Source organism: Anolis sagrei, chromosome 4 (assembly GCF_037176765.1).
Source record: "Anolis sagrei isolate rAnoSag1 chromosome 4, rAnoSag1.mat, whole genome shotgun sequence".
Classification (NCBI taxonomy): Eukaryota; Metazoa; Chordata; class Lepidosauria; order Squamata; family Dactyloidae; genus Anolis; species Anolis sagrei.
In genome coordinates this window covers 16,785,382-16,801,718 of record NC_090024.1, presented here as the reverse complement: position 1 = coordinate 16,801,718, position 16,337 = coordinate 16,785,382, and the positions used below count along the sequence as shown (strand labels likewise).

At 39.2% G+C, this 16,337-nt stretch overlaps 1 protein-coding gene across 2 annotated transcripts in view; it reads right to left on the bottom strand.

The window, feature by feature from the left end:
• The window catches only part of ADCY8 (adenylate cyclase 8), a 150,171-nt gene that overhangs the window by 26,636 nt on the left and 107,198 nt on the right, over positions 1–16,337 (bottom strand). The window contains exons 8-9 of one of the 2 annotated variants that reach the window (XM_060775879.2): positions 9,302–9,499; positions 2,390–2,490 (exon numbers count right to left, since the gene is read on the bottom strand). In XM_060775879.2, the coding sequence (XP_060631862.1) occupies positions 2,390–2,490; positions 9,302–9,499 (299 nt within the window). The remainder of the gene's footprint in view (positions 1–2,389; positions 2,491–9,301; positions 9,500–16,337) is intronic. The other variant, XM_060775880.2, reaches the window with a different exon arrangement.

Sequence of the window (16,337 nt, the reverse complement as noted above, 5' to 3'; positions counted from 1 at the left end):
ATTATACATGTATAGAGATAACATACAATTACTTCAAACATACTTACAATGATGTCACGGTGCATCATTCAATTAATGATTTCCTCTTTCTCTCTCTCACACACATGCACAAGTGTATAAAATACTAGAGTTAGAAGTGACTGCAAGGACTATCCAGTCTAATCCTATTCTACCATTCCATGGTATTTTTGTTTTAATTCATTGTTCTGTGTCTTTGTCTCTGGAGCAACAGACCACAAGCTCCCCCTCTCCTCAATATAACATCCTATCAAATATTTAAAGATGACCATCATCCTCTTCTTAACTTTCTCTTCTCCAGACTAAATATACCCAGCACCCGAAGCCACTCCTCATAGGGCTTGGCCTCCAGATATTTTACCCTGTTGATTTCCCCTCCATGGTTTGTCAATATCCTTCTTGAATGGTAACACACAGAACTGGACACGGTATTCTAAATGAAATATGACCAACACAGAATAGAATAGTATTATTACTTCCCTTGATCTAGACACTGTATTTTTATTGATACAGCTAGAATTGCATTGGTTTTTTCAGCTGCCATGTCACACTCCTGACTAATGTTCTGCTTGTGGTCTACTAAGACTCATAGACCCCCTTTCCAATGTACTGCTTTCAAGCTAGGCAACACCTGCCATATATCTGTGCATTTCATTTTATTTCTGCCTTACATTTCTCCCCGTTGAAATTCATTTGATTAGTTTTGTTCAATATCTCCAATATGTTATGGTCATTTTGAATTCTGATTCTATCCTCTCAGGTATTAATTATCCCTAATAATTTGGTGTCCTCTACAAATCTGATACGTGTGCTTTAAATTCTGTCATTCATGTTACTGATAAAGATGTTGAATAGCACTGGGCTTAGGACAAACCCCTTTGGCACCCCACTGGTCACTTCTTTCCAGCACCCTTTGGGTTTGGCTAGTCAACCAGTTACTAATCCACTTAATAGTAACATTATCTAGCACACATTTTGATAGCTTCTTTGCAAGAATATCACAGGAGACCTTGTCAAGGACCTTATAGAAATCAAGCTATACTACATCACCTACCAAGCTTGAAACTTGGTAGGTGACGGTGAATGTGTTAATGTAGGTGAATGTGTTAATGTAGAATTCCCAAAGCCATTATAATTGTTGTAGTTTGTGAAGAATCCGATGCTTCAGAGGATGAGGAAGGGGATTTTGTGGGGTCTCAGGAGGGGGTTTTGGGGAATAAAAGTGGCATGGAGAGATGTATTAGTGAATGTTCTGGTAGTTCTCAGGATGTAAGAGAAAGGAAAATCTGTTCCCATGGGAATCTGCAAGAGTTTCCTCCTGAGATGAATGTGGGGAATGTGAGTCTTTTCTTAGATCAGAGTAGCTGCAGCTGTACCATGAGAGTGTGAAAGAGAGACAGACTCACTTTTCCCAGAAGATAAGCAGCGAAGAATCAGGTGTATGAGGAGTGATGTCATGGGAGGGAACTGAGGTTTTTAAGTTGGCTGACAGTTCTTTGTGAGAACAACATTGCATTTCAAGTGGAAACAACTCTTACATTCTATGACCTTGCTTCAAGTGTTCAACTTTTTAGATTTTGTGTCTTGTTCAGGGTTTCTGGGCTAAATTTCAGGTTTCTGGATTTTAATTGCTGTTCATGTCTTCATGGTTTTGGTCTGGTGTATTGTTTGATTTGTTCTCAAGTTCTGGATAGAATTTTGTTTAAGTGTATGGATTTTATCTTGTTTCACGCACCTCAAAGTGCAGTTCCAAGTTTTTGAATTCCTGTGGTTTGATTCATGGAACTGATTGACACCTATACTCAGCCACTTTGGAGTTTTTGGATTTCTTTTTTGGATTTTTGATTGTTCTTTTATTGTGCTTTTTCTTATATTCTATATTTTTTCTTAATAAACTTTATTTAGTGGATTCTATCTTCCCTGCGTGGTGTCTGGGTGGAAAGGTGTCCCGTGGCTGGAGCGCAACAATAGTAATATGCTACCAGTACCCAGACTTCTGTTTTTTGTCTAGAACACATTTGCCAAGCCACTTCTTCACCATTCATTACACACCTGGCTCCATAGTTCAAAAATAATTACTGTAACAATTACTTTAAAGAAAAATTATGTTTACTTTTACATCTCAGATTTATCTAAATGAGTTAACTTTAGATACTTAAAACCACTCACATCTAAAGGTGACATGAAACAACTTATTCATGCAATAACCTCATTGTTGCTTCAGCCCACACAACATCATATGTGGGCAGCAGCACAAGGCACAGTATGAGCCAAAACCTGAACCATTATTAACACCTTCTCCACTATTAACTAAGGTGACTACTATTTCAATGATTTTTTGAAACTCTTCTACCAAATTCTTTGCATTTACCTTGAAGAAGGAAGCAAACTTTGGATGGCGGTGATAAACACAAGGACCATGAATGCACACACCAAGTTCGACTTGAATACTTCATCCCGCATTTGGGAATACTGAAATAGAAAACAGTAGGCAAAGGAGAAAAGAAAACCTTCAGTCTTGTTTGACAGTATTATAAAGAGAGTGAGACAATGCTATAAGGCTTCAGGGAAATTAGCAAGAAGAATCGGCAAATTAATTAGCTTACTGCAGTGAGACTCTTCCCCTGCCCCCCAAATTATATTTAGAAAAATCTCTTCAGAAGAAGCATGCTGCGAAGGAGCCTGTAAAGACACCTCAGCAGGGAAGCAAATGTCAGGCATTCAATTGTGTGAAAGAGGTTTTTTTTTGCATTAGTTTGTGCTCTCATATAATCAGCTACATTAAAATTCAATAATAGGCAGGTTATACCACACAAGTTCAAGCAACATGTTGTGTGTGTGTGTGTAAGGGAGTAATTTGAAAGATGTATACATGACAAGGAAGGGAAGCAGACAGTCATAAGCCTATGAGATGACAATGATGGTTTGGCTTTCTGGCAAAGCAAGGGGCAGAGATAATACTAACATTTAACTTGTGTTGGAGCTTTAAAGAAACTGAATCTTGGCTCCGAAGCTCTAGAAATGGCTGCACAGAGTATCCCAAGAGCATGAATGGTGGATTGGACCAGAGGTGCAGAATTATGTTTCCAATTCTGGATTCAACCTGATGGGGGATCATTTGATAAGGCTGAGTAGGGTATTATGAGAGCTGTAGTTTAAAAAAGATGGAAGATGTCTGGGAAAACATGGGAAGGTTATGGGCAGAAGAGGATGATATCTCCACCCCTTGTATAATGCTGTGCATGAGACAAGATGATTGTATAATGAAAGTAAAACTATGCAAAACTGCTTTTTACCATACAATTCCCTTGTCTTCATTCACAATAATTTACATGGAGAGGGAGTCCATATTTATTATGCTATAACCCCATTTTAAATGAATATAGTCTTCCACTTGCAATTCCTGTGTTTTCCCATGCTTCTTCCATCATCTCCCCTGCCTTCTCCAATACTGAAAGAATTAGCTGTGTAAGCCTGACTGGTAGTATAAGGGACATCTGTCTGGAAGAACTCTTAACTTAAGAAAACATTTCACCATGACTACAATAAGTTTGACTTATCTATTATGCTAGATGTCTCTGAGAGGCTTAAAGGTAGAACACAGGAGAGCAGATATGTTGGACAACAACTCCTTAACATTGACACTGCTGTCTAAGGCTCATGGGAGCTGTAGTTCAACCAGATCTAGAGAAGCAGAACTTGTCCAGTCTTGCAACACCTCTAGAATCATAGAATCATAGATTTGGAAGAGACCTTGTGGGCCATCCAATCCAACGCCCTGACAAAAAGGAGGAAAATCACATTGAAAGCATCCCCGACAGATGGCCATCCAGTCTATGTTTAAAGGCTTCCAAAGAAGGCACTTCTACCACACTCCAGGGCAGAGAGTTCCACTGCTGAACAGCTCTCACCATTAGGAAGTTTTTCCTAATGTTCAGGTGGAATCTCCTTTCCTGTAGTTTGAAACCATTGTTCCATATCCTAGTCTCCGAGGCAGCAGAAAACAAGCTTGTTCCCTCCTCCCTATGACTTCCCCTCACATATTTATAATTGTTTTAAAACACTGTCAGATCCTATTTCCCCCTTTTTATGCTGTTCTCATGTATGACTTGGCACAATCCCAGTGATGGGATTGAGCCAATGAAGGGCAGCATCTAAAACAAAGGCTACTGTGCTCTTTCAAGTCATCACTGTAGACTGGCGTCTTTGAAGAGTGGAGAAACAAGATTTTTGCTCTGTTATGGAATAATTGACCAAGAGATTTCATTCTTACCTACCTATCCCCCCCCTCTCTCTATATATACTAGCCGTCCCCTGCCACATGTTGCTGAGGCCCAGTCTGTGTATATGTGTTTTGTGTGTCTATATGTGTGTCTATATATTTGTGTCTATATGTGTGTTTGCATATATGTGTGTGGTTTTGCGCATGCATTGTTCAGTCCCCATGAACACCTCCCTCACAAATGTACCTTTTTCATTGCTATCTTATCCAAAGTTTTACCATTTTATGTTGTGCATTTGGCCTGCCCACTGTGTTTGATTTTCCTTTATGTTATTTTGTACTGTTTATTTACTTGATTGGTTTATTTATTGTAACTGTGATGTTATTTTGTTGTTTATATTTTATGTTGCTGTAATGTAATGTATCATTGGGCTTGGTGAGTTCCCTTTGGGGAGATAGTGGCAGGGTATAAATAAAGTTTTTTATTATTATTATTAATGTAATTTTTGTTTTTTGTCTTTTTAAGTCCCTTCCACTGTGTTTTTCAGTGTTTTTATGAGTGATGGTCACTCGTTGGCCTGATAAGTGTCTTGTGTCCAAATTTGGTGTCAATTCGTCCAGTGGTTTTTGAGTTATGCTAATCCTACAAATGAACATTACATATATAGTAATGAACATTACATATAAAGTTTGGTGACATGGTAGTTATGGGAAAGGTATATAAAAATGACACAGGATGCAAAGTGACAAAAAGCACAACATTAAACAATGCAAGATAAAACATCCGCTTTCATTGTCGGCTACCAGGCAATGAAAACAGATACATATGGGAAGTGTTAAGTAGACCTTGGAAAAAGCTATATTTCGTGGACTACAGCTGCCAGAAACCCCACTGACCATGCTTGGCAAAGGAATTTGAGGAGTTGTAGTTCGGAAAAGCAATTTTCCAAAGATTGAATGTCAATATGAGAAGTCCCAATTTGCCTCTGATAACAAATCCTACCCTGCTGCAAACATAAGCATCTATGAAAGCTATTCTGCTAGGAACATTTCACATAGCCCTTCTACCAGCTGGTATTTACAATTCATCATTTTTATAGAAAACATAGTCATTCTAATCTGGCTCCTAGAAATTGAACTGGGGAATGAAACCCATTCCATCACAGACATTTAACGTAGCCAAGCTATCAATTGAAATTTGATATCCATAATTTTAAAGCAAAAGAGATCAAAACAAAACAAGCCAAATACACACATCACTCATTATGGTATGATATGGTCTGATCTCTGGAGATTGAACTTGAGTTATACGAGAAAGCACAGAAATGGGATTTCTTTTAAGAAATATATGACATGTTTATAAGCTTGAGGACATTATCTATTCTCCAAAATGAATTTACTTTCATCAGGCTTCATTTTGTTTCCAACATTTCACTAAATAATTGGATTAAGGGACTAGGATGCATTTGCAAGAATGCAAGACTGGCTGTGAGGGATGTCTTCAGAAAAAATAAAAATAGAAAATCCAGGCAGAAATCTAAGGAGTGGGGACAATAGAGGATAAGGGATACCTTTTCTCCATTCCTCCATGCAAAGCCGGCCAAATTATTTTGGCATAACAAGGAAAAATAAATCCATACAATCAGCTTTCCCCAGTCAAATAACAAATTATATTACAAACAATTTGCTGCTGCTTCTTGACATTCAAAAACTGCTGCCTGAGATGGTTTCCTAAATTTGTTTAATGAAGTGATCAATTTTGGATGGCAGTCCACTAGGTAGCACCTAATCAGGTCGGATTTACGTGTGATCTTCTCCAAGTTTTGGTTTGACCTTAAAATGAGCTATCCAGAGTGCTGAACCAGAGCGACAAAATAGCTTCAGTATTTTGGATAGTTCCTTTTAAGTCTTAGGCCCCTTCTACACTACCATACAATCCAGAATTACCAAATAGATAATCCACATTATCTGCTTTGAACTGGATTACAGCAGAGTCTTGCTTATCAAACCTGCACTCATCCAACATTTTGTATTATCCAAAGCAGTATGCCTCCCACCCAGATCCACAGCTGTTTCAATGCATTGTGATGTTTTGGTGCTAAATTTGTAGATACAGTAATTACTACATAATGTTACTGCATATTGAACTGCTTTTTCTGTCGATTTGTTGTAAAACATGATGTTTTGGTGCTTTAATTTGTAAAATCATAATGCAATTTGAGGTTTAATAGGCCTTTCCTTCGCCCCTCCTTATTATCCAACATTTTCGCTTATCCAACGTTCTGTCAGCCTGTTTATGTCGGATACATGAGACTCTACTGTATATGAGCCTACACTACCATATAATCCAGTTAATCTGGATTTTATATGGCAGTATAGAAGGGGCCTTAGTGTGCATTTACACTGTCAAATGAATGCAGTTTGACAACACTTTAACTGTCATGGCTCAATGGTATGGAATCATGGGAGTTATAATTTGGTGAGGCATCATCACTCTTTGGCAAAAAAAAAAAAAGAAAGGCTAAAGTTCTTGTAAAATTACAGCTCTCATTAATCCATAGCATTGAACCATGGCAGTTAAAGTGGTGTCAAAGTGCATTAATTCAACAGTGTCAATGCACCCTTAGTCTTTAAAACCCAACGTGGATTTCTTATCCCACTAGTATGGAAGCCATTGGTTCCATGGGTGTATGGTCAGTATCTCCTTTCTTTCTCATTATGTCTGTCTCACCCAGTGTGTCCTTTTTCTTGCTGCAGCCTATGCAGGTATTTTTCATTTTTTACTGGGACAACACATCTTTTTTCTCCCTAAAACAGCTTGTCAGCAACACAGCTTCTCCTATTTTTATGCTGGGAGTTATCTTTTCTCCACACCTACAAACCAATTGCTCTTTACTTCTGTCATTAGCCTGCCTTAGAATCATAGAATCATAGAGTTGGAAGAGACCTCATGGGCCATCCAGTCCAACCCCCTGCCAAGAAGCCTTCCCCATCCTATATTTTCTATTGTAGATCTGTAAGTTTGACTTGGCTACTCTTAATCTGGTCTCCTTGCCCTAAATTTTACTAATTCTTTTCATTCACTATCATGGCTACTTAACAGGTCCTGTTCTTGGAACTATTACAAACAATGAAAACAATGACGTAATAACCAACTAAGGTGCCACATCTTTCATTCCTGTGTAGAAGAGGAAATTTCAGCAAACATTACTTGCATAAGCATCTGCACTTGTGAAAATTCCTTATATTGGAGGGGGGGGGGGCGTTTCAGTTAGTATTTGATGGACTGACAGTTTTTAGGTGTGGCTTATTAGTGCCTGGGGGACTCCTTTGTTGTGATGTGATTAGCTGTCCCTGATTGTTTCTTCTCTGGAGTTTCCCTGTGTTTGAATGTTGTTCTTTATTTGCTGTTATAATTTTAGAGTTTTTTTTTAAATACTGTAGCTGTTGTGACTCAGCTGGAACCAGAGACACAGACTGATAGTGTTGTGACTCAGATGGGGTCTCAGAGTGACTCTGATGGGGATTATGGAATTCAGGTTCACAATCAGGTTCAAAATGTTCCTGTTATAGACAATGAGGAACAGGGTGTGCAAGTTCAGTTTCCCACAGCAGGGAATGATTTTTTTGATACTGAAACTAGCTAGGTGCAAAATGACTCAGAAAAGGAGGACAGTTCTCAGCCTGATAGTAGGCAGGAAGGCAACCAGGCTGACACTAACGAGCAGCCTGACCTTGATGAAATGGGAATCTTAGATTGGGCTGACCGTTTGGAATTCAGCGTTCGAAGGAGTGTGAGAATAGCCAACAAGAAGGAGGTCAGAGGCCAAAGAAATGCTTTCATGTATTGCAAAGGGTATTAAGCAGTGTGTTTGAAAACAAACCTTTGTCAGAGCAACTTCTCGCTCAACCAAGCAGTTTGTGCTCATTTTTCTGTGTCCATGGTCTTGGGATTTTGTCATGTTCCCATGGGACTTTGTTTCGTTGGTGCCATTTGGAATTCTGCTTTAAAGTGCTATATTTTATTGATCTTTGAAACATTATTTGCTTTTTAAACTTTTCATCTTTACTTTTAATAAACTACAAAAACTTCAGTCTGTGTGCAGTTCTGGTGATTTTAGCAAGGTGAATCTAGCCAGATTTTGTTCATTTTCATTATTTCTTCCTTTGTGTTGTACTTGTCCACATGCTTGTGGATTTCAATGGCTTCCCTGTGTAGTCTGACCTAGTGGTTGTTAGAATGGTCCAAAATTTCTGTATTCTCAAATAATATGGCCATAGCAGAGCACCTGATGAACCAACCTGAACATAGCATATTATTTGAGAACACAGAAATGCTGGCCAAGGTGGCCAATTGAAACATTCACACCTTCCTCCAACAGACAAGAGTTCTTTCCTGATCACTGGCTAGAAATGATGAAAACTGGAACATCTTGAAGGCATCATGTTGGAGAAGACTACTCCTGATAGACATTCCACAGATAAATAAACTCAATTTTCCTAGTTTGCAATAGATCTCACAACCTCTGAGGAAGCCAGCTACAGATGCAGGTGAAACGTCAGGAGAGAATGATTCTAGAACATGACCATATATCCCAAATAACCTACAAGAACCCAAAATCAGATGTGTTCCTGTCTAAAATTGAGTCCTTCTCATGTAATGTTCATGAATGTTCACTGCAAGACAGCAGTTACAGCAATTTTAACACAGTATAATATAGCCAAATTATAATGAAACGAAGTGGAAAAGCATATTGTTTGGCTGGTCCCTGTGGGTCCTCCCCTCCCTGTATCATTCTGTTTCTTCTGGCTGGAAAGCTTAGTCACTTTTAGAAGGGATTTCCTGACTGTGGAAATAAGTCACCACACTTAACATAACTATTATATCCACAGCATATGCAAACAGCTTTTTAAGATTAGTATTGAGGATCACGGGGTGGGTAGGTAGGGGGGAGAAGGTAAATTAGAAAGGAAAACCACAACAATGATGTCTTTGCTAAATCACCGGTTAATTCAAGACAGTTTTGAGTTGGCAAAAAGCATCTATCAAGACCCAGCTACCTTATGCTCCAGGCTAGAGTCTTTAAACATCAGGGAGAAAGGCTTGATATGCTCTCTTCGCAATTTATCGCCACTCCGCAAGTCGATGGTGTGCTCTATTCGCTTGTTAATTTCCTCAGGCCCAGACTGGACATGCAAAGCTTGCGCAAGATGGTTTGGAAGCAGATTTATTGAATTTCTTGTTAGGGCAGCCAGAGTCTAGGGGAAAGCACATGCAAAAAGAATAAACCTGCTAGTCCCCTTTGGGTTAAAAATGCAATCCTTTCCCCCTCCTATTCCTTTTTTTTTAAAGAGATCCTGTTGCATTTGCAAACCGTAAGAGCATTCCATGCAGTTCATTCATCCCAGATGACCAAATGTTCTTAGAAGGAGACATTTGAATCACAAAATGCACACAAGTGGAATGGTGCTACTGTTTGAATTGCATGTTTGGAATAGGCTTTGAGGCTCAAACCAATTCCATCAATACAGCCATTCATTTTCGAGATTTTTTAAAATACTGAATCAATGGTAGCTGATGTCAATGGGACATCCAGGTTTTTAGTTTTGCATTTGAGCTCGAAAATTTAGACCAGGGGTCCTCAAACCTTTTAAACAGAGGGCCAGGTTACAGTCCCTCAAACTTTTGGAGGGCAGGATTATAATTTGGAAAAAAAACATGAATGAATTGCTATGCACACTGCACATATCTTATTTGTAGTGCAAAAACCACTTTAAAACAATACAATAATTTAAATGAACAACAATTTTAACAAATATAAACGTATTAGTATTTCAATGGGAAGTGTGGGCCTGCTTTTGGCTGATTAAATAGGATAGTTGTTGTTGTTGTTGTGTGCTTTCAAGTCATTTCAGACTTAGGTTGACCCTGAGCAAGGTCTGGGCAAATGACCTTGGAGCGCCATATCTGCCCCCCCTCCCCCGGGCCTTAGTTTGAGGACCCCTGCTTTAGAAAGCTTCTTCAAAGTTCAGGCTAAAATGCAAAATGCATTCACCATTGTATTGACTTGGAGACCACCAACTGCCACTGCACTGAACTGGTGTTTACATTTTGCAAAGTATACAGCTGTGTTATGCAGCAACCCAAGAAGCTGATGAAAACATTTTCCCAAGCAGTGGCCACAAGATGGTATCCTAGAACAAAAGCAAATGGATTGCAATAGAATGTAAACTATTTCCCAAAAGTAAAGACAGGGAGAAAGGTCAGAATGTCACCTCAGCCCAGAGATCAATATATGGATCTATGCTAACATGCTAAGGTGCAGTGTTGCAATGCAAAGAAATGTGTGCTTGTTAGCAGCATCTTATTCTGTTTGGCTGAAGAAGAAAGTGTCCCAAATAAAGGGAAACCTCCTGTGCATCAAAACTCATGGGAATTTAAGAAGAACCTTACTGGATAGACCAAAGGCCTCTTTAATTCTTCACTCTGCTAACAGTGACCAATGAGATCCCCCAATAGGAAGCCCACAAACAGAACATAAAGCAATAAATCTTGCTTACTTTCTCAACAATATCTATGGAGTGGTATACAGTCTCTGAGATATGTGTATTACATATATGCCTTTAAGTTAGTTGTCTTTTGTTTTGTGGTGACCCCATGAATTTCATTAGAGTTTTCCTAGGCAAACAATGCTCAGAGGTAGTTTTACTAGTTTTCCTAGGACCGAGCTGTGGCTGCAATAAATCACTACTGACCAAGAGGTCACAAATTCAAAGCCAGCCCAGGTCTGAGTGAGTTTCCAGCCATTAGTTTACCTTGCTGTTGACCTTTGCAGCCCGAAAGACAGTTGCATCTGTCAAGTAGGAAATTTAGGTACTGCTTTATGTGGGGAGGCTAATTTAACTAATTTATGACACCATAAAACCTTCCAGCAGCGTGCAGAAGAATGAGGAAGTACTCCATCAAAGGACTCGCTATCACAAATGGACAGTGAAGCAGCAGCTCCCCCTGTGGCCGGAATCGAGCATACCCTCATGAAGCCGGACAGCTGGAATGTTAAAAATTGCCTCTGTGTCTGTCTATATATGTTGTATGTCTAATTGGAATTGAATGTTTGCCGTGTATATGTATTGTAATCTGCCCTGAATTCCCTGCTGGGTGAGAAGAGTGGAATATAAATACTGTAAATAAATAATTCATAAATAATAGTTTTTACACTGGTGATAAAATACAGTTATTGTGAGTGATAGTCATTCTCTTCTCCATAAATATGCCTATTTCCCTGTCAGAACAACCTGAAGTTGGTAACAATCTCTTTGTGGCAGCCAATTCGATAATCCCTGTGTTCTGGGAAGAAGTACTTTGTTTTGTCAATTTTGAAACACTAGGGTGCTGTATGGTTTCTGGGTTGTCAGAGTATCCCGACCAAGGTCTAAAACCACTTTTTCCACACTGATAAAAAGGCATGTGACCTTAGTGTAGAGTTAGGTAGCTGCTTTGGGGAAACTGGATATAAATCAAATGATGAACGGATGTATGAATGAATATTCTATGTTTGTTGATCTATTGGAAAGACTGGTGAAAGCAGCCACATTATCAGATGTCTTCCAGACATATTTTGACAACACACTCATTGCGCATTTGTTTCTGTCTATATCATGGTGTGTGTGTCTATATATATATATATATATATATATATATATATATATGCGTATATATATGGTAAATCATCTTAGAGTATTTCAAACTCTGGTCTAAATCCAGATTAAAGATGGTGGAGTGAAAAACAATTGTCCCTCAGCTGTGACTTCCCTCGTTGGTTATAACAGTGTTTCTCAGCCTGTGGGTCCCCAGATGTTTTGGTCTTCAACTTCCAGAAATCCTAACAGCTGGTAAACTGGCTGGGATTTCTGGGCGTTGAAAGCCAAAACACCAAGGGATCTACAGGCTGAGAACCATTGGACTATGACAATGTAATATAAGGATGTGCATTATATAACTGGGTGAGTGGGAAATGCTAATTCCTAATTTTCTACAAATTGACCAAAAAGAAACGTGGTGCTAGTGGAGAGATAAATGGATACATAGACTGCCCAAAAAGAGCAAATCAATTCTCCCTAGATGACTAAATGAAGACTGTCATACTTGGAATGTATCATGAGTAAACATGACATATTAGAAAAGAGAATAATTCTCCCCCCCTCTCCTTCTCTCTTTTTCTCTCTCCACCCAACCCTTTCTTTTATTTTATCTTATTTAATTAGCAATACTAATTTTTATTGATTAGCCCTTAGGCCATATCACAATAAGAAACAGAACAACAAGGCCTGACAAGATCCGATCACACTCCACGTAGTAAGTTAAAATAAGACACTTATAACAATACAGTAAATAAATATGATAAGACATGATAAAACTGTACTGTCGAAGGCTTTCATGGCTGGAATCACTAGGTTCTTGTGGGTTTTTTCGGGCTGTAGGGCCATGTTCTAGAGGCATTTCTCCTGACGTTTCGCCTGCATCTATGGCAAGCATCCTCAGAGGTAGTGAGGTCTGTTGGAAATAGGACAATGGGTTTATATATCTGTGGAATGGCTGGGGTGGGGCAAAGAGCTCTTCCTTGCTAGAGCTAGGTGTGAATGTTTCAAGCTTAACACCTCTCAGCAGGAGATTTTCCCAGGCTCAGGCAGGCCTTCAAATGCTAATGAAGGTTGAAACATTCACACCTAGCTCTAGCAAGGAAGAGCTCTTTGCCCCACCACAGCCATTCCACAGATATATAAACCCATTGTCCTATTTCCAACAGACCTCACCTCTGAGGATGCTTGCCATAGATGCAGGCAAAACGTCAGGAGAAATGCCTCTAGAACATGGCCCTACAGCCTGAAAAAAACCCACAAGAACCCATGATAAAACTGATAAACTGATCAAGCTGAGTATATACATCATATTTCATTATCACCCTTACAATTTACTCCAATCAGCCCTACATATGTGGTTCTCAGACATATTGTTTTGCTTAAGTTCAGAGCTGTTTTATATGTTATTTTTGGATCTTGGCCACACATAAAATATGTTGTTCTGATGTGAAATTCCCAATACATTGTCCGTTTGATATATTGACCAAGGTGGAAGTCTCTCACCTTTTGATACAATTTGCAATCAAATAATATGTGTGCTAAATCCTCAGTTTCAGGTGCCCTGCAGATACAACTCTGTTTAATTGATTTTCTTTATTTGTGTGTCGAGGTTGTCTATGTCATTCTGAACTTTTTAAAAAAGATAATAATTCTTGGTAAGGTAGAAAGCAGTAGGAAAAGAGGAAGACTACATGACAGGTGAATAAACTCAATCAAGGAAGTCATGCCTCTGAATTTGTAAGTCCTGATAACTTAGAGGTCTCTCATTTATAGCGTGATCATGGCAAGTAATAACAATATTTTCCTATAAAAGCTAAAGATTCTATAAACCAATTATAGTTATTCCTATTTTATATTTTATTTTTTAAAAATGGAGGATGTTGGACCACTGATTGCCCAATTGGACAGGAGTTAGATCGGGGGTGTCCAATTTATTTGGCTTCCCTGCGCCACATTGGGTCACACATAAAATACACTAACACTAAAAACAGCTGATAAGCAAAGAAGAAGAAGAAGAGAAAGAAAGAAAAGTGTATCTACATATTTTTATGATATCTGCCACAACAGAGAAGCAGAAAAAAATCCTCACATAATAATCTTAATTATGTGCCACCCCAATCACAGGGTCTTTTAAAATCATCTAGCAGATCACATGTTTGCGATCAAAATAAAACTTCATTAATTTCAAATTTATTTTTATTATAAAAGTAAAAAGAAAGAGGGCAACATGAAACTAGTGGGATATTTGACATTATGTTTGAGGAACTAATGCATCAGTATCCGATTTGAGGGAAATAGGTGCAATTCTCAGTCGATTTTGGACCCCATTAATGGCCATCCTGAGCCATATGCGGCCCAATGACTAGACAAGTTTGATCTAGATCAAACCTTGAAAGGTATGCAAAAGGAAATTGAAAATAATTTATGTTTTGACTGACTGTGACTGTCCTGCTGCATGGGGAACACCAGAGCACTTTATAAAAACATTTCACTATGTTAGAGTGTCACATCGAATAAATCACAACTGTTGCCATTCCTGCTGCAATATGTTTAATGGGCTGCCTTCTTACTAGTAAGGAGTCTGTCTAAGTAAAATGGTCCCAGAGTCCCTGCCAAAACCTACACAGTGAATCTACCAAAGCAAAAATTAACCTCCCTTCCTTTGATAGCCACATGGGACATGTGCTGTTTCTCCTGTTGCTTTCAAGGTGCTTAACAGTACACTAGGAACTTCCTCAGATGAACTAACAGGAAAACATAGAATACTTCCATTCCTCTTACCATCTTCAAGAGGCTGTGAAGCCCCTTGTTAGTAGATGGGGAAACTGCATGGCCCTGCTTGTGGTTATAACATTAGAAGTTGATTACTCTTCAAGCATAGTAGGGTGATGGAGGTTGGATATAAATGATAGTGGGTATGTTAGGATACGATTTCACAGATATCCACATTCTAGTCCAGGGTGGGAGAAAGAACTTTTGTCTGTTTGAGGTAGGTGGGAATGTTTCAGTTTTCACAGATATATAAAACCCATTTTCCTAGTTTCCAACAGACCTCACAACCTCTGAGGACGCCTGCCATAGATGCAGGTGAAACATCAGGAGGGAATGCTTCTGGAACATGACCATACAGCCCAGAAACTTGCAAAAACCCAGAAAAGTACATTGTGTGACTTCAGGCTAGGTGTGGCTTCAGGCTAGTACATTGGGTGACTTCAGGCTAGGAGCCCCCGGTGGCGCAGTGGGTTAAACCTCTGTGCTGGCAGAACTGAAGACTGACAGGTCGCAAGCTCAAATCCGGGGAGAAGCAGATGAGCTCCCTCTATCAGCTCCAGCTCCTCATGCGGGAACATGGGAGAAGCCTCCCACAAGGAGGATAAAAACATCAAATCATCTGGATGTCCCCTGGGCAACGTCCTTGCAGACGGCCAATTCTCTCACACCAGAAGCGACTTGCAGTTTTTCAAGTCACTCCTGACATGACAAAAAAAAAAAAAGGCTTGGGGTGTCAGACTTTCAACAAGAGTCACAACAGCCTTCTGGTTGGCTTCAAGGGGCCATTTGTAATTGTAAGACTGTATATATGTAGCTATGTTGCCCTGACACTGAAAGCCTCGTGGGCCTTAAATGACATGGTGGGCCAGATTTGGCCTGCGGTCTTTGTGTTTGGCACATGTGCTTTAGGCTAATGGAAATCCTTAACCTATTTAAAGATAATAAACCCTGTCAGTCAACACTGCAGAGGGAAAGGAGCCAGGAATACAGCAGCATTCATAACTCCTATTTATGCATTAAAAGGACCCCATCAAGTTAGAGGTGGGGAATAGGTGGTTTTCCAGCTACAGAGCCTGAAAAAGTGTTTTCAGATTGTCTTTGGTGGCATTCTGGAGAGGAAGTCTAGATTTGAAGTCCAAAAGGAAGCTTCTCCAAATCTTTTCAAAGATTGTTTGAGGGTACGCAGGAAGGGTTGATTGCGAATGGAGTTCAAAGTCCTCTGCATTTTCCTACCTGCTGTATGCCTAATAAGCACATATAAAATAAAGACTCCAAATAAAAAGGTGCTAAAGACAGTGAACAATAACAAAAGTCATATTAGAGCACCACATCTGAATTAAAGCACAATGGGAAAGCATAATCTGGAAGCACAATTAAAAATACACACCAAATAAAGGACGCAGACAGACAGTATTCACCTGTCTAGACTCCCTTCGGCTACAAATCAGCTTTCATGTCTGAATAAAAATGTCTTTGTCTGCCAGTAGAAGGGCATCATGGTCTAAATTTAGATTATTCAGGAAGGATTTTCAGAAAATAGGAATAATTATCAAGAGTGCCACTTAGGAATGGGTGGAAGTGTGTGCCCAGGAATCAGAGCTACAACACACACACACTCCAGGTTTCTCCTCCTTCATTACTATCTGATCTGAGATAGGTCTCCTTATCTCAAAACCTAAAAAAA